General features: G+C 44.3%; 1 protein-coding gene across 6 annotated transcripts in view; it reads right to left on the reverse strand.

Annotated features, from left to right (window-relative positions):
- PHACTR1 (phosphatase and actin regulator 1) overlaps positions 1-23,190 on the reverse strand; it is a 527,559-nt gene that overhangs the window by 235,857 nt on the left and 268,512 nt on the right. For 2 of the 6 annotated variants that reach the window (XM_027525393.1, XM_027525391.1), the window contains exon 1: positions 9,619-9,882. The exons of the other annotated variants lie outside the window; for them this stretch is intronic. In XM_027525393.1, coding sequence (XP_027381194.1) covers positions 9,619-9,871 — 253 coding nt within the window. In that variant the 5' untranslated portion in view covers positions 9,872-9,882. Of the gene's footprint in view, positions 1-9,618; positions 9,883-23,190 lie in introns of those variants that run through there. 6 annotated transcript variants of the gene reach the window in all.

Consider the following 23,190-nt stretch of genomic DNA (forward strand, 5'->3'; position numbering starts at 1 on the left):
AACAAAAGCTACTGTGGACAGCACATGCACAATCACGCATGGATGAGCTCCAACAAAATTTTATTTATGGACACCGACATCAGAATTTAGTGTAAGTGTCTTACATCATGGAATAGTCTTTTTCTTCTGATTTCTGTCAGTTGTTGTAATTGTAAAGAAACAAAGAAACCCTTCCTTCTCTGCTGTGAAAACAGAGGGCTCACAGACCACAGTTTACCAATCCCTGATGTAGTTGGGTTTCAGACAACTCAGCATCTTCAGGGAGGAGAAATAATGATCTCACAGGTGGAAGAAACCCGGGTCAGAGGTGACTCAAGAGCAGGTAGAGAACAGATATAATTATCTCTCTTAATAATCCTCCAGGGTGACTATCATCCAAAACACACATAACTTCCTCTTTTACTTTTCAATGAATTCAGTTTGTTTTCCATGTTCTTTTTCTTCCTGAATTTTCCAGAAGCAATCACGTTCACATTTCACTAATCACTTTAAGAAGTGAAACTTCACTGGCTAGAACAGTAGCCTCGTGTGTGTGTGTGTGTGTGTGTTTCTGTTAGTCCTTCAGTTATGCTTGACTCTTCGACCACATGGACTGTGGCCCACCAGGCTCCTCTATCCATGGGATTTCCCAAGCAAGAATACTGGAGTGGGTTGCTATTCCCTTCTGCAGGGGATCTTCCCGACCCAGGGACTGAACCCACGTCTCCTGCATTGGTAGGTGGGTTCTTTACCACTGAGCTAGGGAAGCCCAGTATCCTCTTAGAAGTTCACATCTCAGAAGGAGCCAACCAAGGCTGCAGAGGTGGAAGCAGAGGGCTAGCCCAAGTACAGCAGCATCAGCAGGTGATGTGGAGGAAGACATGACCACTGCTGTTTCCTCTTCCCTAAAATGAGCACAACAGGATTTCCAACCCTAAAATGTTCTCATGATTGCAAGGAAATAACGTGCAAACTTTAAAGTGTAACATAATGTATGTAAGTGTCTAGGTTTTCTCAACTTACTGGCTTTAAGCTGACTGAATCAACATTCTTCTTGACCACCAAATCTCACTTCCTCTCTTAATAATCCTCCAGAGTGACTATAATCCAAAACACACATAACAGCAACCATTGGAAAGATGTAGTAGAATAGGACTTTATCTTCACTGCTGTCGGGAATGTACAAGGGTGCAGTCACTTTGAAAAAGAAACGGGCAGTTCCTCAAGTGGCTAAATAAGGTGTTAACATATGATCCAGCAATTCTAGTCCTAGGCATATACTCAGAAGAAACGAAAACAGCCTCCGGCGGTATCAGCCTGAAGGCGCCCGATCTCGTCTGATCTCGGAAACGAAAACAGACGTCCACACCAAAACTTGTGTGTAATGTTCAAAGCAGAATTATTCATCACAGCCCAAAAATGGAGAGAACACAAATCACCATCCACTGACTGGTGAATAAGCAAAACGTGTCATATCTATACAATGATTCGGTGATAAAAAGAAATGAAGTGCTTATGCATGTTCCAGCATGGATGAACATGAAAATGTTATGCTAAGTGAAAGAAGTCAGTCAAAGAACTACATATTGCCTGATTCCATTCATATGAAATGTCCAGAATAGGGAAGGCTATAGAAACAAAAATAGATTAGTAGTTGCCTAAGGCTAGGGGAGACAAAATGACTGGAGAGATTCACTAAGGGGAGTAGGCTTTCTCTTGGCAGTAATGAAGATGTCTTAACACTGACTGCGGTGACAGAGAGCCACCTTGTGAATATACTGCTGCTGCTAAGTCACTCCAGTCATGTCCAACTCTGTGCGACCCCATAGATGGCAGCCCACCAGGCTCCCCCGTCCCTGGGATTCTCCAGGCAAGAACACTGGAGTGGGTTGCCATTTCCTTCTCCAGTGAGTGAAAGTGAAGTCGCTCAGTCGTGTCCGACTCTTAGCAACCCCAAGGACTGCAGCCCACCAGGCTCCTCCGCCCGTGGGATTTTCCAGGCAAGAGTACTGGAGTGGGTTGCCATTGCCTTCTCCAAAAAGCCATCAAATTTTACACTTTAAATGGGTGAACTTTATGGTGTGTGAATCATATCTCAATAAAGCAACTAATACTCCAATGACATTTTTCACAGAAATAAAAAAAAAAAAATCCTGAAACATGTATGGGACCACAAAAGACCCCAAATAGCCAAAGCAATCTTGAGAAAGAGGAGCAAAATTGAAGGGACACTTCCTGATTTAAACCATATTACAAAGCTACGGTAATCAGAACAGTACAGTACTGTCACAAAAACAGACGCACAGATCAGTGGAACAGAACAGACAGCCAAGAAATAAATGCATGCATATTTGGTCAGTTAACTCATGACAAAGGAGCCAAGAGTATACGAGGAGGAAAGGGCAGTCTCTTCAATAAGTGGAAAACTGAACAGCTACATGCAAAAGAATGAAACTGAATCCCTGTTTTATGACCTACACAAAAATGAAATCTTCATGCCCCCTCTCTGCCATGTCTTAAAATTCTAAACACCTATTCATGTCCAAAACATTCTTACCATTAATATCAACTACAGAAATGAATGTTGGGGACTACCAAATAGGTTCTAAACCTTGCCCTCTCAATAAAGTCATATGTATATATTTTATCTATTGATCTTTTTTAAATCTCCTTTAGATATATGGGTATATTTTAAGCTATGCTGCTGCTGCTAAGTCGCTTCAGTCGTGTCCGACTCTGTGCAACCTCAGAGACGGCAGCCCACCAGACTCCCCCGTCCCTGGGATTCTCCAGGCAAGAACACTGGAGTGGGTTGCCATTTCCTTCTCCAATGCATGAAAGTGAAAAGTGAAAGGGAAGCCGCTCAGTTTGTCCAACTCCTAGTGACCCCATGGACTGCAGCCAACCAGGCTCCTCCATCCCTGGGATTTTCCAGGCAAGAGTACTGGAGTGGGGTGCCATTGCCTTCTCCGATTGTAAGCTATAGATTTTTACAAATATTTTAAAAATATCTTCTAAGCTGAGTGAATATTTACAGATGTCAGTGAGTCAGAAAGATATTAGAGCAGGAGAAATTAGCAAAACTACTTACAAGTTCAAAGTCATGCTGAAACTAAGGCAAACTGAATTGCTGGTACTTGAAACGTTTACTGGGCCTTTGTATTCATATACCAGATTAGCAGAGTCTTGGTCTTTTGACACTTGCTGCTCAAGGTCCTGAAATGGCCATTCTTGGTTATGATCGTCGGACCCAGGTCCCTTCTCGACCAGTCCCTGCTTAAGCTCTGCCGGCAACACCCTCATAAAACGTATACAAATTTGCTTCAGTATAATACAGGACTGGGGGAATATGTGAGGAATCTATACAGACCATTATCCTCTTCTGTCCACACTTGTATGTGTGCAATTTTTCATAATCGTTTTTAAAAAGGTAACTCCATCATGCTACCTCTGCTTAAAAATCCCTGTACTACCTTTAGTGTTGCTGACCTAAAACAAATAGACTGCTGGTAACTTCTCCAGCAAAAAGATGGATTCAGTCAGGATCAGCAGAGAAATTCAACTGGAAGTCTACAACCCGTGAAAGTCCCAGAAAGGGGGCCACTTTTACAAAAGGGAAAAGGAAGTTGGGAGGACTTAGCCACAGAGTCCGTGGCTTTTCACTGGCTGAATCCCCGCCAGGAAAGAAGAGTCTGTCTTCTCCCTGTTGGGCTCTGCTATCCTCTCAGGGTGTGACAACTCCCCAGTTTGGTCTCCCAACTCTATTTCATTGAGACTTCTGTTTATTAATAAATATTTTTACAGTGCTCCCTGGATGAAATCTGAACTCCTTCGTAAATTGTACGAAGATTTTCCGGATTTCTCTCTTGCCCAAGTCAGGCCTGACACTCTCTACTTTCTGCCTCCAAAACAACACCTGCCCTTCACATACACTTTTTAAAACTTCTTTGCATCTGTCTGTCTACCTATTGGAGGAGGCAATGGCACCCCGCTCCAGTACTCTTGCCTGGAAAATCCCACGGACGGAGGAGCCTAGTGGGCTGAAGTCCATGGGGTCGCTAAGAGTCGGACACGACTGCATGACTTCACTTTCACTTTCCACTTTCATGCATTGGAGAAGGAAATGGCAACCCACTCCAGTGTTCTTGCCTGGAGAATCCCAGGGACGGGGGAGCCTGGTGGGCTTCCGTCTATGGGGTCACACAGAGTCGGACACGACTGAAGCGACTTAGCAGCAGCAGCAGTCTACCTATCTCCCTGTGCTACATTATAAGGTCTTTGAGCACAAAGACCATACTGTCTCACTGACTTTTATATTCTCAATGCTTAACCTGGCACATAAAAATGCTGCACAAATATATCACTGGGAAAAAATGAACTGCCCCAACATATGTTTCTGGACTACTGCATGTCATTTCTGCCACATTCCACTAATTCTACCTGTTGAACCTCTCCCTGTTTCTGAGTAAGTTATGCATGCATGTGTGCTAAGTCACGTCAGTCGTGTTCAACCCTATGGACTGTAGCCTGGCAGGCTCCTCTGTCCATGGGATTCTCCAGGCAAGAATACTGGAGTGGATTGTGCTCTTCTGTAGTTTAAATCATTTGCACATTGTTTTCCTCACTGACATGCCCTTCCTTCTTTACCTGAGAAAACTCCTCCATTAGGTGCTTGTCCAAATATCACCTCCTCCAGGAAGCCCGCCTGCCTTACTCACACAGTTAATGGCTTTATCCAACTTAGCCGTTTATTTTCCTGTTGCAATAGCTGGTTATTGTACCTATTGGTATCTGAAAGGGTCCATCACTTTCAGCACACATACGCTGCTAATTTTAAAACAAATGTTTAAGAGAATCAATCAATAGCTCAGTTGGAGGAATTCAGTCCACCCTCTGTATCACAGATGTAAAACCCACAGGTGTGGAAAGCAGATTGCATTTGTTGCCCTAGGCCATTTTATACAAGGTACTTGAGCATCCCTGGATTGTGGTACCCATGGAGGGTACCTGAAACCAATCCCCTGCAGATACTGAAGGATGACTGTGTATGATACTTACACAGAATTTTAACAGCCCACCTTTGTTAGAATTTCCCTGCTTTGTACACCCCTTCCTAACACCCCACTAAGTCCTTTTTCACTTCTCTTCACTACTGTCTCAGCACATGCCTTTCTTTTCAGGGTTCCAGCCTTTATATAACCTGCCCAAGTTAGAGCCTTTCCCAGGCCCTCCCGACTTTAAGGAGGCAGATTCCCATCTCTACCCCTTGCTTCAGGCCATGCCTTCCACAGCTCTCCCTTTGCCTCTGACAGTCCTTCCGGCCCATGTTGATAGAATTCTGCAATAACTACTTCATCCCGCTGTTCACATTTCCTCTTCAAGATTTCACCTTGCCTATTTTTTTGATTACTCCACTGACCAAAAAGTGCTCAGTCATTGTAAATTTAGACATAGGCATGAGCCCTTTCATCTAGAACAAGCGGGTCATGATTGTTAAAACTCTAAAACCACCACAGCAGAATAATTTTGAAGTGCACAACACTGAAGGGGGCTCTTCTCCAATCTCACTTTTCCTTGCTTTTATTAGAAAGATACGTTTTCACTGTTAAATACAGAGTAGAATTGATGCTTTCATCTTGGACCCAATCCAGGGATGTTTAATTACAGAAGAGACCAAGGAACGCACAATAGCAGGAGGAAAAATACAAGACAAAATTGAACTTGGCGGTAACAATAGAGATGATAGTAATCACAGCTAATATTTCTCCAGCACCTTCTCTCGCCAGGCACCATGCTAAGTGCTTCATACCAATTATCTCATTTAATCCTCACAACTCCATGCAGTAGATAGTAAGTATCATGGCATCCTAAAGTCACCCAGCTAGCAAGGGGAGGAGCCATCATTTGAAAACAGGCAGTGAGGTTCCAGGAGTCAGCTCTGGACCACTATTAGAAATTTCTTGCTTCATCAAGGGACAGGTACTGTTAGCAACCCCAACACCAAATGTTTGGATCTCGGGGGACTGCTCACCTCATCTTTATGCACCTCAGTTTCCTCATCCGCAAAAGGAAGGATTTGACCCACAAAAACTAGTAAAGCACTGCTTTCCAAAAGGCTGTCTTACGGAATGAAACTTACAGAGTAACTCACAAGTATTAGGACAAATTGTTTTTGTTCTAAAAGTTCACACTGGAAGCCATTAGAAAACAAGTTAAATATTTCTAATCCCCAAAATAAAGTTTGGAAATTCATCTAGTAAGTGACTGGATTAGTGATTTTATGTACAAATATTTGAAGAATGGAAATCATATTTAGTGAAGTGAAAACAACCTTGAAATATTGATCCATCACATGTAAAAGGCACAGAGTAGCAGTTACAATCAATATCTTGTTTCCAAATCTACTATTTATCATTTGATTGCTTTGTAAATAGGCCACTATAAGATAGAAGTTTCAAAATATTTTTTAAAACTCTTCAACATGTTTTATTTCTATTGAAATTATCTTAATACACAATTATTAATGGCATAATTCTATAATTCCTCACTAACAGACTCAAAAGGAATTCAAAGGAGAAAAGAAAAGATGTATAAAATTATATAGTATAGATCCTAGATTTCCCCCTAGAGTTTTTACCTATTTGTAAAATCAAATTCTCCTACTGACTTCCAATAGCTATGTCTCTTGGAGCTTTACAAAATACAAAACTTAAACTCATCTAAAAACTTCTCCCCCTCTATTCCTACTAATGACAGCCTAAGTAGGAAAAGCAGGTAAAATTAAATATGCTAGGGAACTGTACAATTCCTTTCAGCTCAGTATCTTAATAAACCTGGCTTATCGGGACTGTACATGTATATAACACAGGCACACACACATCACCGTACTTAATTTCCTACATTCGGTACAGGTGCCATAAAAAAAATAATCAACTTGAAGGCACAGTGGGAAGCACTCCAGTTTCAAAGACAGACAAGAAATTTGAATTTTTTCTACCATTCACCCACTTGTGGCCTTTACACCAAAGTACTATGGTAGCTTGTTTCCACATCTGAAAAATGGCTTCAGTATTGAACCAAAACAGCAAGAATGAAAGAAACACAAAATACCTTGGGCCATTAAAGGTGAACTACATTCTACAATTTTTAAAGTCATTTTCTATTTAATAATAAAGTCAGCCAAACATCTTTAGTTCTAGTCAGTGGATACCAGGAACTTAAAAAAAAAAAAAAAAAGACAAACTCTTTTAAGTAAAAGGGCAAGTGCTGAAATGCAATTTCACTTTTTATATATGTTCACTGAGACAGGGATCTTTTTTTCTTTTAAAGTTTATTCTCTATCAGCCAAATCGTTTTATAGATTGTCTTTACACTGAGTTACAAAAATGTTTAAATATATCTTATATATGAGGAAGTTAAGATTGAGCCTCAGTGGACAATATCTCTATAAAATTCTCCCTGTGTAAAATTTCAGGTAAGGACTTTCCACTTGGACCAGAACTTTCCTTGGTGGCTACTAAATGACCTCCGTGGCGCTGGAGGAGAAACCAAACACATTTAGAGTGCTGGCCACAACACAGGCACACTCCACCATAAGAAATGTCCTCCTCTGTCGAGTCCTAGCAAATCTGTTGGCCTTACTACAGTCTTCACTACACATTTCCGTTAAAATAGCTGGCTCTTCCTGGCATGCACAAATAGATGACTCAAACTGAGAAACAGCTGCTGGAGAACTTCACTCGCAGAACCTCCACTCATGACGACGGATGATTCAAGGTCAGTCTCGGCAGAAAGTGAAATGTATCTGAACTTCCTTTCCTTCACAGTGGGCAGCGCTGCTTTGGGTTCTGGCACTTAAAGAAGGGTGAGGCTCCTGACCTCATTTTCTCAGTGACTAAAGAAGCACACCACACACACTGGAAAGCAGGATTAGCCGGGGGAGAACTTGGCAGAAATTAAGCACCCCCACATGAGGTTCCCCCTGCACAAGAATCCTTCGAAACGGAAGGCTTTAGTCCCATCAGGTGACGTGTGAACATCCCCAAAGACAGCTCCGTAACACATTCTGGAGCATCTGAGGTTGTGGAGATGAAGCGTATTGTAAGCAGAAGCATCGTGTTCATAACTACACACACGAACCCATACCCTTGAGTGTGGGTACAGACCTTTCCTTACTGCAGTAACATTCAGAGATCCCAATTTAAATCAATTCCCCAAGGCTGTGGAAGTATCCCATTTGGGAAGCAATTCCGTCAACAGAATGACTCATTTAATAAATATTTTAGCTTGCATCTCATTCTCTATTATAGTAGACAGTAAAAGACCGGCTTTAGATCATCTCACTAATCCATTTATATATCCCATAGGTGTCGTCAGCTTATAGAGTAGCCAAAGGACCAAACGCATGTCAGTGTGTGGATATCCTCCCGCAGACCTCCCAGGAGTGCTGCCTCCTGTGCTGTGTGCCTGCCTTTCTCCAGCATGGTTTTCCTCCTACCGCCATCCAGCACAGCCTCTCTTGCAGTTTCATCAAAGAAAAGTATAATTACGTTAGCAGGACTCCTAATTTTGAAGAGACATTGGCCAAGCCAGTCACTTCATTACGCTGCACTTCAGAGGCCAGCAAGATACCAGAGAAGGCCCTAAGTAATAAGTGTTCTTACAAAGGGAACAAGCGAACCCCGCTTGGGGGTGGTAGCAGAAATCTGCCTGCCCAAGCAGGTGTGTGCAGCACGAGGCAATGAGCTTCAGCCTGGCCAATAGCTAATGCTTTCCCTGCAAAACCCCGCTGCCTGAAACTTTTTCCAGACCCTCCGGAGTCAGCTCTGTGAGCTGCTTCCAACTGCCTGGGAGATGCTGGACCGTTACACAGGCGCGCCCACAACTGCAGAGCTTTCTGCCCGTGCAGGGCTGTCCCTCCTGCTTGGCTCCTTCTGCCCAGAGTCGCTGAGGCCCGGTACCCTTTCACCGCCCCGCTCGGATCGGTTTGGGGGGCGCTCTTTAGCTCGAACAGGCTCACCTGGAGGAAGCCGCTGCCGTCCTTCCCCACCTCCCACATTCGGCCACTAGGCATCATTCCAGGAGGGAGCACCAGCGGCGCTCCAAAAACCACGGCCATGTTTTACTCCGAACGGACCTCATTCCACAACTCCACAAGTCTGCAGGGCGCAGGGCGCTGGGGCCGAGGCCAAACCACCTCTCCAGAGTCAACCCACCCGACGCCCACATCTGTAACGCTGCCCAGCAGAGCTCACATCCTCATAACGCAAGGGTGAGAGAACCCTAAGCAGCCCAGAAAGCTGGGAGAGCAGGTGAAATCGTCTCTTGAAAGCTAATAATGTTGCCCCTGATGAACCCCCTAAAGCCCCACCTTCCCCTAGAGTTGCCCCTTTAACGGTTTCAAACCCCTCGTTTGGGGGGAGCGTTTCCATCAATGGTCTCAGCACGGATGCGGTCCGGGTTTGGCTCTGGGCAGCGCTCCGCAAAGTGCCGGGTGGGCGGGCGTCACGCCCGGTTAGAAGGCGGATGTCCCCGCAGTTCTCCGGGTAGAGCCGCCTGCGGCGCCCCCAAACTGGGACCGGCAGGGCCGCCTCCTCTCCTCCCGCGTTCGCCGCCGCCCCGACGCGCCCCGACACTCACCGTCCCGGGCGTCCTCCCCGCGACTGCAGTTGCTGCAAATGTGTTTGATCTCCTTGCCCAGTTGACAATGGATCGCAAAGGACACGTTGTTGTTGTTGTTGGGGGCGGGCTCCTTCAGGGGCTTCATCCTCAGCAAATAAAAAGCTTTCCTTTTGGGTCTCTGGGCGTTCGCGCCTGGCACCGCGCCCTCCCTGCAGCGCGGCGAGCGGAGCGCAAACCTCCCCGGCTCCGCGGCGCGCGTGGGCTCCGCCATCCGGTCCCCGGGCGCCCCGGGCCGGGCGCCGCTCCGGCCCCCGCGCGCTGCCCCTCGCGCCCCGCCGCCTGGCCAGCATGCCCCCGCCACGCCCCGCAACCCGCGTCTCAACAGCCGCTCGACCGCGGCAGGGCGGATCAGAAGAAGGCGCCGAGGGGGTCTTGACCTTGCCGACCTCCCCGCCCGAGCCAATCGGGATCCCGAGGCCGAAGGAGGGTTTCCAGAAAGCACTCCCCTGTCCCACCTGGGATGCTGCGCCCCCGCCTCCCTCGGGGCCTCACGCGCTCATCCTCGCCGGGCAGCCCCACCCCTCCGCGCGTCTCAGCACCAGCCACTGGAGCCTGCCGGGTTTTGCAGCTACCTTCACTCTCGAACTGCAGGGCAGAACGCCAACCTCCCCCGCCCCCCGTTTCCTCCAGCCTCTTGCTGCCTATCGAAAGCAAGATGGGCCACACCGAAGGCCGCTGTGTTGGGAGCCCTCGAGGTGCACGCGCCTCTCTGGGGCCAGAACACGTTACCATTCTCGGGCGGATCCGCCCCCACCAAGCCCTTGACTTTTCTCTGGAGTCGACAACCTGTTACAACGGAATTGATGTTTTCATGTTCAATACAAATTCCCCGACCTGAAGAGGGCCTTACACCCATGTCATTAAAACTTAAAGAGCGAAAAGGAACAGGAAAGGTTGCTTTTATCAATCCTCAGAAACAACAAGTTGCAACTTTGGGATCCTAGCTAATTTGGGTGAAGATTCTCCAGCTGAGTTAACACAGTTAATAAGGCTCAGCAAGGCAAATGACATCAACTTGAGATCTCTAAAGAAAAGAACAGTATCTTCAAGAAGGCAAATCCATGGCTCAAGAATTGTAACAGCTACAAGTTTATCCAGCCTTTGTTTGATCTACCTGTTTGTTGTTGCTGTTTTTTAAATGAGATTCTATGGATACCATAATCCTGACTCCAGGTCTCATGAATCCTACCTCACCTTTTGCAGAGCTAATGCTAAGAGAAGCCTCACAGCACAGTCACCTTGTGTGTTTATTTTAAAAAGAGCCTTTCGACCCCCAGCGGAGAGATCCTGGTTTAGTAGCTCAGTGAAGGGACCGGGAATCTGAACTTTTACCAAGCTCCCAGGTGATCTCGATACAAAGCCTAAGTGGGCAAATGTTTTTACAGCCAGGTGTGTCTGACTCCAAGCTTGTTTTTCCCTCCATGCCCCATTCCCTGTGAGCCCTTGTCCTCTTTTCTGGCCAGTGAAAACAGTATCAGCTAAATCGTTATCACCACCCATTGTTTCCAAGAACTTCTCCAAAGTGAATTTTATAATACCCTGTGTCTTGCGCGCATGCTCAGTCACTTCGGTCGTGTCCGACTCTTGGCGACCCTATGGACTGTAACTCACCAGGCTCCTCTGTCCATGGGATTCTCCCGGCAAGAATACTGGACTGGGCTGCCATGCCCTCCTCCAAGGGATCTTCCCCAACCCAGGCAGGAATCGAACCCATGTGCTTCCTGTGGCTCCTGAACTGCAGGTGGGTTCTTTACCACTGGGCCACCGGGGAAGTCCTGCCCTGTTGTCTTACACCACCGCAAAAGACAGGTCACTGGGCAAATTCTCAACACATACAGCTCACCTCATGGGGAATAGGGTCCACCACCCACTGGGGATATTAAATTACTGTGTTATAAATATGCTTCTGATCACACCAGTTCTCCCACTCATTTATACTACTTCTCACATGCAAAGCATTCTGTCCAAGTCAGCATATTCCGAGCCTCATTTGCATTCTGTACTTAGGAGCACCAGGTGTCCAGCTGCCATGGTCTGCTCTAGAAGGAGATCTCAGGGAATCCTTAGTTCAGTTCTGTTCTCTTTAATTATATCACAATCCAGTCTTCCCTAGTGCCCACTGAGGCTTTCAGGGACCCCTCCCTTCTCACCTGGATTACCAGTCAAGTCAGCTACAGGTAAATCTTAGTTTCTTTTCCTGTCATATTCACATCACGTGGTCCCTGGCTGACTAATAGCCTTATCTTGCTGCTGCTGCTAAGTCACTTCAGTCGTGTCCGACTCTGTGCGACTCATAGACGGCAGCCCAACAGGCCCCGCTATCCCTGGGATTCTCCAGGCAAGAATACTGGAATGGGTTGCCATTTCCTTCTCCAGTGCATGAAAGTGAAAAGTCAAAGTGAAGTTGCTAAGTTGTGTCCAACTCTCAGCGACCTTATGAACTGCAGCCTACCAGGCTCCTCCGTCCATGGGATTTTCCAGGCAAGAGTACTGGAGTGGGGTGCCATTGCCTTCTCCAAGGTGGCCAAAGGCTTTTCAGGTGGCTCAAAGACTGAAGACTGAAAGCGTTAGTCGCTCAGTCATGCCTGACTCTTTGCAACTCCATGGACTGTAGCCTACCAGGCTCCTCTGTCCATGGGATTTTCCAGACAAAGATACTGGAGGGGGTTGCCATTTCCTTCTCCAGGGGATCTTCCCAACCCAAGGATTGAACCCAGGTCTCCTGCACTGCAGGCAGATTCTTTACCAACTGAGCTCCAAGGGAAGCCCTTCCCAGGTGGCGCTAGTGGTTAAAAAAAAAAAACAAACAAAAAAAACCTACCTGCCAATGCAAGAGACATAAGAGATGTGGGTTTTATCCCTGGGTTGGGAAGATCCCCTGGAGGAGAGCATGGCAACTCCCTCCAGTATTCTTGCCTGGAGAATCCCACAGACAGAGGAGCCTGGCAGGCTACGGTCCATGAGGCTGCAAAGAGTCGGACACGACTGACGTGACTAAATATGCACAGAGGTGGCCAAGGAGCCATTTGCTCTGCTGGAGGAGTGTATGAAGGAATTTACTGCATTGTGTTATGGGTCAATATTTGTTATTCCCTTTTTCAAATACTAGATCCCTCTCCCAAACTGTGTCCCCTCTTTAAGTATCTTCTGAGCAAAAAACACAGCTTTTTAAAAAAATAAATTTTAAAAATTCCAAGCCTTTTCCACCTTACTCTCTGCCCACAGATCAGAACAACAGAGCTGCACAAACTCTACATGGTCTTATTAAAACAGTGAAGCCCATAGCAATCTTTTATTTGCCCACTGAATATGAAACAGACCCAAGAGCTCAAGTGTCTCTGTCTTAATTGACCAAGTTATCAGTACATTGTAGTAGAGAGAATACTGACATGACCGCCAGCTTGTCTCAGGGTGCTGCCCTGCAGCTGTGGGGGCTCTTTATTCAGGTTTAGCGTGTAGAGGCCTAAGGGGAGCCTCAGAGAGCTATTCCCTTGTCCAGTGGTTCCTTTTCCTAAACAGTCTACCCTGAGTTTGAGCTTCTAACTATGCTGGCCAATAATGGTATCAACTAGCTGCACATGGCTATTTACACTTGAATAAATGGAATGAGATTAATTTTGGTGCCTCGGTTGCATTAGCCACACTTCAAGTGCCTGACAGTCACATGCGCACGGTGGCTACCGTATGAGACGACAGTGGTAGAACACTTTCATCTGTGCTGAAAGTTCCATCAGACCTTACTCTTCTCAGCAGGGGCTTCCCAGATGGCTCAGTGGGTAAAGAATCCGCCTGTGATGCAGGGGAGATGCAGGAAACGCGGGTTCGATACCTGGGTGGGGAAGATCCCCTGGAGGAGGGCATGGCAACCCACTCGAGTATTCCTGCAGAGAATCCCATGGACAGAGGAGCCTGGTGAGCTACATACAGTCCATGGGGTTGCAAAGAGTTGGACAGGACTGAAGAGACTGAGCATGCACTGCTCTTAGAAGATGTCTGAATGTTTGCATCTCAGGCTGAATTTGGAAGCTGAGACACACAGTCATTTATTATTATAAGAGAAGGTGGGTAGAGAGGGGACTGGGATGGAATACACCTCGGTGCTGGCTGGAAGAAGATGCTGAGTGTGATGTCTGCTGGCACCCCCTTTCCTCTAGCCCCTGGCAGACAGCAGAACAGGTGTGCACACCCATCTGGCACTTTTCTAGATCCTGCTCTGTGCCCTGAATGCCACCTCCATGAAGCCGCCTTCTGACACCCATTACTCTAATATCCCTACAGCTCTTGATGCCAGGACACATCTTATACAGAGTCTGTGTTTGCCTCATCACATAAGATGAACCTGTGTTTCATTATGATCCTTGTAATTATGGCTCAGCTCTATTGCTGCCTTTGATAATCATCTCCCTGCATTGTCAATGAGAGAAAATGATCATGCTACGGCATTCTTGGAAAAATAGATAGTATTGTGGGATTTTATTTTCTTACCCACTTTTAAGAGGAAGGAGAGAACCACTGAAGGGAAAGATAGTCCAGAGCATTTCTATCACTTACATCAGGGTATCTCAACACAGAGCCAGTGCAGCTTGAGTGAGATGTTCACCCAGATGATCTAAATGGGAAAGAAGAAATGCAGCCTGTCATGCTGTACCCCAGAATCTGCATTTGAACAGGACTGCCAGTGATTTGGGGGCACTTTAATGTTTGAGGAGCAGCAGCCTGGGAAGAGTATTAACTGCCTACCAGTGGAGAACACTCTTTGGTTCTGAAGAGAGCACCAGACAGGACCCTTGACCTTGCAGGGCTTAGAAGAGAAAGAAAAGTGAAAGTGAAGTCGCTCAGTCCTGTCCGACTCTTTTCGACCCCATGGACTGTAGCCCACCAGGCTCCTCTGTCCATGGGATTCTCCAGGGAAGAATATTGGAGTGTGTTGCCATTCCCCTCTCCAGGGATCTTCCTGACACCAGAGATCGAACCTGGATCTCCTGCATTGCAGGCAGATTCTTTACTGTCTGAGCCACCTGGGAAGCCCTAAGAGAAGAGAGGATGCTCTCAAAACACAGGCAGCTGAAAACACCTGTGTAGGCTTGTAATTCAGAGTAGCCATAGAGAAATATGCATTTGCTCTCTGAGTGGGAGGCGTGTGTAAAGGGAGTTCTGCAGTGATGAACGCGGCAGAGATGAACCTGACGGGAGAGAATTTCCCTGGGAAAGCTCATCTGCAGCTGCTGGGGGCAGAGAGGGGTGGGAGAGGTTGTGGCAGTGAGGAGAAAACAAGCTCATAGGCTAGAAGGAGTTCACGGTCAGCATGGGCATGGTCATCAGGCTGGTGGGAGAGTTACACCCAGCAAGGCAGGGCCTGAAGACTGAGCTTTCCAGGAGACGTCACCAGAATGATGATATGACGCAACTGCAGACATTGAAATTCCATGGCATCGCTTGGAACTGAGATTTTGTTCCGCTTTCTGCTTGTCTGTGCTCCATCCTACTTTGAACACTTAACAGCTCTTAGGCTCAAAGGAAGTCAGAATCAAAGTTAAGGGTAGAAATTTGGAAATGCTCATGTAGTGCTTTACCTCTTATAAAAAAGAGAATCAAAATAGAAAACAGTAACGTTGATACAAAGCAAAGTGGCAGAATCATTCAGAGATGTACTTAGAAAAATAGTACGACACGTATTTGATGTAAGAAAAGATTAAAAAATTTTTTTCTTCCTCAATTTTTTTCCTTTGGTTTAAACTCAACCTATTTGTTAAATTTTCTTCCTTTCTTGTTCCTATCTTCCCTATAGTGCGCTGAATGGTGGCTCCCAGAAGATATGTCCATGTCAAGTTCCTGGAACCCGTGAATTGATGTTATTTAGAAAAAAGGTTCTTTGCAGATGTCATTAAGTTAAGGATCTCATGCTAAGGATATCTTTTTGAATTACCTGGGTGAATCCTAAGTCCAATGGCAAGCGTCCTTATAAAAGACACACAGAGGAGAGACAGAACTCTTTTCCCAAACAGCAACAGGACAAATGTCTGTTGTATGCCACTAACTTTCTGACAATTTATTACAGCGGCCCTAGAAATCTAATACAGTCCCTAATTGTTCACTCACATGTAAGAAGAGCCTCTATTATTTTTCTCACAGAACGGCATCTATTTTTTCTAAGTTTGATCTAAATGTGTACTAGGTTAAAGCCAGAATTGTAGGCTAATCTACAAAGTACACGTTTAAGGACAGCGTTAGAAATTCCTTCCAAATGGTTCACGAACCCAGAACCACGCGGCACTACTTCCATGCTTGCGTGTGTGTTGTTTTTGCTCTTGTGTTTTGTTTTCGTTTTGGCAGATGCTGGAATGGAAGCATGAAATGGAATGTGTCATTTCAGAGAGGGATACAGCTTCCAGGCTTTCTTATATTTAGCATGAAGCATTTATATTCTGAGCAAGAAGACGTGATCAGAGCTTGCTGTGGGATGCTGTGGAAATTCTTTAGGCAATTCAGTCATGTATCAGCAGAGCTCACATGCAGCTCTTGTGCGCTGGCACAGCTGTATGGATTGTTTATGGCTGGCATCTGTTCTAATAGGCCTTTCTGACTCTTGCAACTCTAGTTATTAAATATTTTGAATGTCATTCCTGCAGATAAAGGTTAGAAACCAGCTGTACAATTGGCAAGCCTTGATTCTCCTCGTAGAAAGGCTTTCTACCACATGTTTTCCTTCAAAATGTGTTTTAGAACCCATAGCAAAAGTTATTTTGCCCCAAGCTTTTATCTTATTATTTCTTAATCCAACCTGACAGGTTTTTGGTAGAAGAGCCAGGGAGTGGTCATTGGACAGTAGGTTTGAAGAAACAATTTCACAGCTGTTTTTAGAACTAACATTCTTAAAAATATAGTTGAGACATCTGAATGATGTGAGCAGTTTTTTGGTGTGTTTTTTGTTTTAATTTTAGCTAAGAATTTGCCTTTTTCTTCCTCCTAAAACTTTGACTAGAAAGCAATTTTACTTTTAGGGTTGCAATAATTATGCTTACTAAGGGTTTGTTCTGTGCAAATTGTAAAAACACTTGGCAGATAACAATGTGATGGGAAGGGGTGATTGGAAGCAGTTACACAAAACAGGTAGAGAAATAGGTGACTGAGGGGAAACCATCTGAGCAAATTCCTGTAGCTTCTTGATAGCACTGTTGTTCTGGAATGTTTCTTTTCCTTCGTTACTATGAATGGGAAGAGGACTGGAGTGCTCCAGTTCCTTCGCCCAAATAACAGAATCTTCTCCATAACAGGCCGTGCTTTGTGGCCTGTGAATATAATTTTTGTGACTGTGATTAAAGACGGCAGGAAGTTTTCTGCAAAGTCTTGTCTGTGTCAAGCATCTTTAAAATCTCTATTGCCAATGGTCAAGGAAGGCTCTTAGTATAAATTTCAAAATCTGGGATCGAATATTCCTGCTTATATCCACGGTAAAAGAGAGGATAGATTTGGTAGAGGTTGTGGGTCGTTAAAGATTAGTAAATGAGAGGTCTCTTGTTCCAAACTATTTAGTTTCTTTACATTTCGCCTCAAATGACAAATCCTATTTAAATTGAGGTTTATAGCCTTATACACATATCCTTTGGAGAAGGAAATGGCAACCCACTCCAGTATTCTTGCTTGGAAAATCCCATGGACAGAGGAGCCTGGTAGGCTATAGTCCATGGGGTCGCAAAGAGTCAGACACGACTGAGCGACTTCACTTTCATGTCACACATATCCTTATGATTTCCTTTCTGAACCAGGTGAATCCTGGCAGATTTAGATATTTCTGGATATTTATTTTATAGTAATAAAAGCCCTAGAGAATAAAGACATTATAAATATAACATGGGTGTGTTTATATTTCAATGAAATAAAGTCCAGCAATAAAGAAATGACTGCCTAAATTATAGTAGGCATATAGCACAATGCCACTAAAGTAATGAGTTATATTTAAACAAGTTGACTTGGAAGGATTTCCACGATGCACTGTTAGTAAGAAAATTAACATTCAGAGAACTGACCATAATACTGTCTCATTTTTGTAAAACAGATATTGTAGGCATTAATATTGTTCTCCAAATATTTCTGATCTCCTATCTTCAGGTACGTGGTAGAGCTGCAGTCTGTACGTCTAGATCCCCTGGAGGTGGGTGGAACCAGGTGACCAACTCTGATCTATGTGTGATAAAACTGAAGTTCAAGGTGATGGCTGCTGCTTCCCTTTGGGTTCTGGAGTGAGCCAAACCCACCTGCTGACACACCAGGCTCACGTAGTTCGTGAAATGAACTTGTGTTGGTTTAAGCCACCGGAATCTTGGGGTTGTTTTTTATTTTTACTGAAGATTAATCTAGCCTATCAAGACTAATACATCAATGACAAATGTGTGTGTAGCTGTGTGGGGATGCATTTGTATATTATAGATCACCTTATTTAATCATCACAGCAACTCCATAAGATGGAACTATTATTTCCATTTTATGCTTCAGGAAACAGAAGCACAATACAATTAAGTAAATTCCCCGGGTTACGCAATTAGCATTCTGCCAAGTAGAAATCAGATCCAAAGTATGTTTAATGGCCAAGCTCACCTCTCCTCCTCCAACCATCCCACTGACATGCAGAGAACTGCTAGGCAGTTTTTCTTCAGAGGACCCTCAATACTATTTTAGGACAGAAGCATATGGCATCATGAAATCCAACCAAGAAAGGTTATGAGACTGTGGGCACAGGACACAGAAACCTTGCCTGCCGTGCAGAGCTTAGCTGCTGGTGGTAAAGAGAACAGGGGTAAAAATAGGATGCACAGAATCTTATCTATCATTTCTACTGGCACATTCATGCCCTTTCAATCTTGAAAACAGACGGCAGCTGATACTCACTGTTATCCTTTTAGGGCAGGATGGTATTAACAGTGTAGTGAGCCCCTCCGGGCTGTTTAACAAAAGCTCACGATCAGCTTAATGATAATTGGCCATTAGGACAGAGTCACAGTTGTGTTTGTACAGAGCAGATGCAGGAACAAGGTACCAGGATAACATACCACTGGCAAGAAATGCAGGTTGGCCCTTTATCCAAGTGGGAGAGCTTCAGTGATACGTGAAACATCACTGAGTGTGTGGCGGTAGCTGTGAGTAGCCAGTGATGGGGAGCTTGGAAGTGGGTATCACGGGTGTATTACTGTGTGACATGCAAATTACTTCTCCCACGGAAAAGAAGATGGTCTAATTCACTGAGGGAAGCGTTACAATACGCACTAAGATTAGTGAAGTGAATGATCAAAGGGATATCTTTGCTTCTAACAAGCCAGCTTGTACTCATCTTCCCAGTGCGCCAGGATCATGTTATCTCAGGAGTTCCAAAACAGTTTTGTTGTTTTTTTTTTTTTTTTTAGTAGTAGAGAAGCCTGCTGAAGAGGAAATTTTATTTCTATACATTTTATATCAATAGAGCTTTTTCTTTTGTGATGCATATTTTATCCATACAAATTATTGTATAATAACAACAGTTTGTTGCCATCTTACATGTAAGAGGGAATTTATTTACAGGAATGGAAGGGGAAATTAAAAAACTGAGAAGAGTCTAAAGAAAGGATCATATTACAGTGTGCTATTGGGAATTACTGGAGGAGGGCATGGCAACCATGCCAGCATTCTTGCCTGGAGAATCCCTGCGGACAGAGGAGCCTGGTGGGCTACAGTCCATAGGGTTGCAAAAAGTGGGACATGATTAAGTGACTAAGCTCAGCAGAGCACAGCATTGGGACTTAAGAATAGAATAGATGCACAGTATATATAGATAAAGATATGCTTTAAAACCCATTCACTCAGTGTCACAATGATTATTTTGCCAGGGAAGACAGTCCATTGCAGGCAGGGAGGCAGAGAGGGACATATCACTTGGTGAGCTTCCAGTGTGTTTAAGAAACTCTGCTGGGCTTTTTACTGATGGGTATATTAAATGTTTATATATATGCATTTATTTGTAGAAACCCCAGTATTCTTGGCTGGAAAATTCCATGGACAGAGGAACCTGGTGGGCTGTACAGTCCACGGGGTCGCCAAGAGTTCGACACGACTGAGCAACTGAGCACACAAATATATTAAATATTATCTATGAAAATTATAGGTCACATAAATTATATATATGTATTTTTAACTAAAAAATTAGCATTGAGTCCTGACAATAATTCTAAAAGTTGAAGTGTTCTGACCACCACCTGACAAGAAGGCAGAGAGAGAAAGAAGTGGCCCAAAGCTGTTGGATGTGGACTAGGAAGAGTCCAGACCTGAAATGAAGGCAGATCTCCCCATTCAGAGACCAGTCATGCACCGCGACTTCATGCTACTGTCCAGAAATTTGCACACAGGAGAGAGGCTATATTGAAGGTAAAAATATCTTTCTTGGAAGAAATTCCTGGAGGACTGCTTAAAGGATGAAGGGCAAACCTGTAACATTTACTAGGATCTACCGATTTACAAAGGAAGTAAATCTATCTTTCCATTTTATGGATTAAAAAAGAATTGCTGAAATGAACATTCTTTCAATATGTAAGTAATTTATTTTTAAGACCATGTAAAAATCATGCCTTTTTTTCCCCTTGAAACTCCACAGGTGAAAAAAAACAGAATTAAACATACCTTGACAAAAATGATCAGTGTTAAGCAAGCATGTGAGTTATGATCAAAAAAATCAAGGAGATATTCAGAATCTATGAATATTAAGTCAGTATATTTTTATATTTTACTAAACCTAATGAATAGAAATTATTTTAAATGAATTTTGCAAAAATTTTAAGTACATGAATTCCTTTTTTTCCCCACTCCCTTTCTCTTCCTTTTCCAAAATTGACAATATGTCAAGGGAGCCCTGGAGCTCTCAAGTTAGTTTTCCCTGATTTCAAGAAAACAATGACAGGGACTTTTCTGGAGGTTCGGTGGCTAAGTCTCTGCACTCCCCATGCAGGGAGGCCTGGGTTCGATTCCTGGTCAGGGAACTGGATCCCACCTGCCACAGCTAAGAGTTCACATGCTTCGTGCTGTGTCCAGTCGCTCAGTCGTGTCTGACTCTGTGACCCCATGGACAGTAGCCCACCAGGCTCTCTGTCCATTGGAATTCTCCAGGCAAGAATACTGGAGTGGGTTGCCATGCCCTTCTCCAGGGGATCTTCCCACCCCAGGGATGGAACCCATGTCTCCTGTCTGCATCTCTTGCATTGGCAGGTGGACTCTTTACCGCTGGAGTTCGCACGCCACAACTAGAAGAGTAAGGATCTCCCATGCTGCAACTATGACCCGGTACAGCCAAATCAATAAATACTTTTTAAAAAGAAAAATGGGCTTCCCTCATAGCTCAGTTGGTAAAGAATCCGCCTATATTGCAGGAGACCCTGGTTTGATTCCTGGGTCAGAAAGATCCCTTGGAAAAGGGATAGGCTACCCACTCCAGTATTCTTGGGCTTCCTTTGTGGCTCAAGCTGGTAAAGAATCTGCCCACAATACGGGAGACCTGAGTTTGATCCCTGGGTTGGGAAGATCCCCTGGAGAAGGGATAGGCTACCCACTCCAGTATTATGGCCTAGAGAATTCCATGGACTACACAGTGCAGCCAAATAAATAAATATTTTTCAAAAAGAAGAAGACAAGAAAATAACCATGTCTTCTCATACTTGTCCACCCTACCCCCCAAATCTGTCAATTCCTTAAAGGCAAAGAAGCCTTCTGCTTTTCTAAATCCTAACCTCAACTTTACCTTAAAAATAAACACTCTTGCTTTGCTTGCGAGAGAATGGTAGAGACATTGCTCTATAGCCTGCTTGATGTTCTACAATTCTCAGAAAAGCTCAAAGGTATCTAATGCATATGAATTGCAAACTTCAATCATACCGCTTTCCTGCTAATATATTCCTGAGCTCGTCATACAGAGCACACTAGCGTATTTGTATATTAGCATCTGATAATTTTGTTTTAAATGGTGCATATTAAGTCAACCTGTGTTCTTCAGAACATTTTGCATACAGTTTGGGAACTATTACCCATCATTCATTTAGAGTGAACGCCCAAGGCAAGCATTGGCAACCCTAAGGTTAGTTTCAGTCTTTTTTTAGCTTAGTTTTTGACAGCTGCATGTGATGAACCAATACCCAACATAGCTTCAGTCTTAGGGATCCTTTCCATCAGAGATAGGCTTTGTGATTTGTCTCACTGTGTTTTTAAGAATGAACATGAAATACACAAGGCTTACAGGAAATACTTTCTGCTTTAATTTTCCCTCAAGTTTTGATAATAAGGAGACATACAGATATTTCCACAAGTAATATTGGAATCAAAAGAGAGCTGAGCTTTTTTTCCTACAAATAAATATTGGCAACTAACAAGGAAAGTTAATAGAAATGTATAGAATGCTTTGTAGTGAATGGGGGTTCTGCTAAGCCAAGACAGAAACTGGATTGCTAACTAAAGCAGTGAGCATTTTTCCTTGACCTGAGACACTGTGTTGGTTTGCTAAAGATGAGCAATGTGCTGCTGTGTCCACCAAAATGACCTTAGCTCAAAATTGTATCAAAGAGGAGAGAGATCGGTAACCCAGGAAGGAGTGGGTCCATTATCCACAAATGTATAGTTTTGGACGTTAGTTAAATACAAGCGTAAATTTGATAATGTGAAGAGACAGCCCAGATTGCTGACATCACTAACTGTTGGAGCAAAGAAGGAATGAGTCAATAAAATCTTCATCTCAAACCAAGATTCATGCTACTCTCCACATTAATCACCTGTCAGGGTCACCTGGGAAAGACCCTGATGCTGGGAAAGGTTGAAGGCAAGAGAAGGGGATGACAGAGGATGAGATGGTTGGATGGCATCACTGACTCAATGGATGTGAGTCTGAGCAAGCTCCAAGAGATGATGAAGAACAGGGAAGCCTGATGTGCTGCAGTCCGTGGGGTCGCAAGGGGTTGGACTCAACTGAGCAACTGAACAAGTGTCCCCTGGACCACTTCTTCCGTGATGGTAGTTTTATAAATTAGAGAAATTATGCACAGACATTTTGATTTATATATGGCTCAGGCATGACATGAAGGATTAGAAAACAAACATTTCAGACCAAAGTCTGAGAGAAGACCAGAAACAAAAGCGCACTTCCCGAAAGTGAGGACTTCCTATTTAATGGATTTCACTAGACTGCCAAATTTTTCTTGAGAGATGGAATCTGAATCAAGAAAAGGAAGAGATTGTCCTTTTATGGCAGAAATCGTATTTCAGAACATTACAGATAATCCTTGAGAAAGACCTGGTGATGTTTATCTGAGCTATTGTAAGCTGTAGTGCTGGGGAAGGGGTATGAATCATTGGGGTGTACAGTCATATTCTGAAATTCAATAGCCTGAACTCAAACCATTCTTGTTGTCAACTCATGCAAACTGCAGCTCCTTCCCAGGTCCCCTGTTCCTCCCAGTGACCTGAACTGGAATCCTCTGTGTGATCTATGATCTTCATATTCCACATAGAGTGACCAAGGCTTACATT

Source organism: Bos indicus x Bos taurus, chromosome 23 (genome assembly GCF_003369695.1).
Source record: "Bos indicus x Bos taurus breed Angus x Brahman F1 hybrid chromosome 23, Bos_hybrid_MaternalHap_v2.0, whole genome shotgun sequence".
Taxonomy (NCBI): domain Eukaryota; kingdom Metazoa; phylum Chordata; class Mammalia; order Artiodactyla; family Bovidae; genus Bos; species Bos indicus x Bos taurus.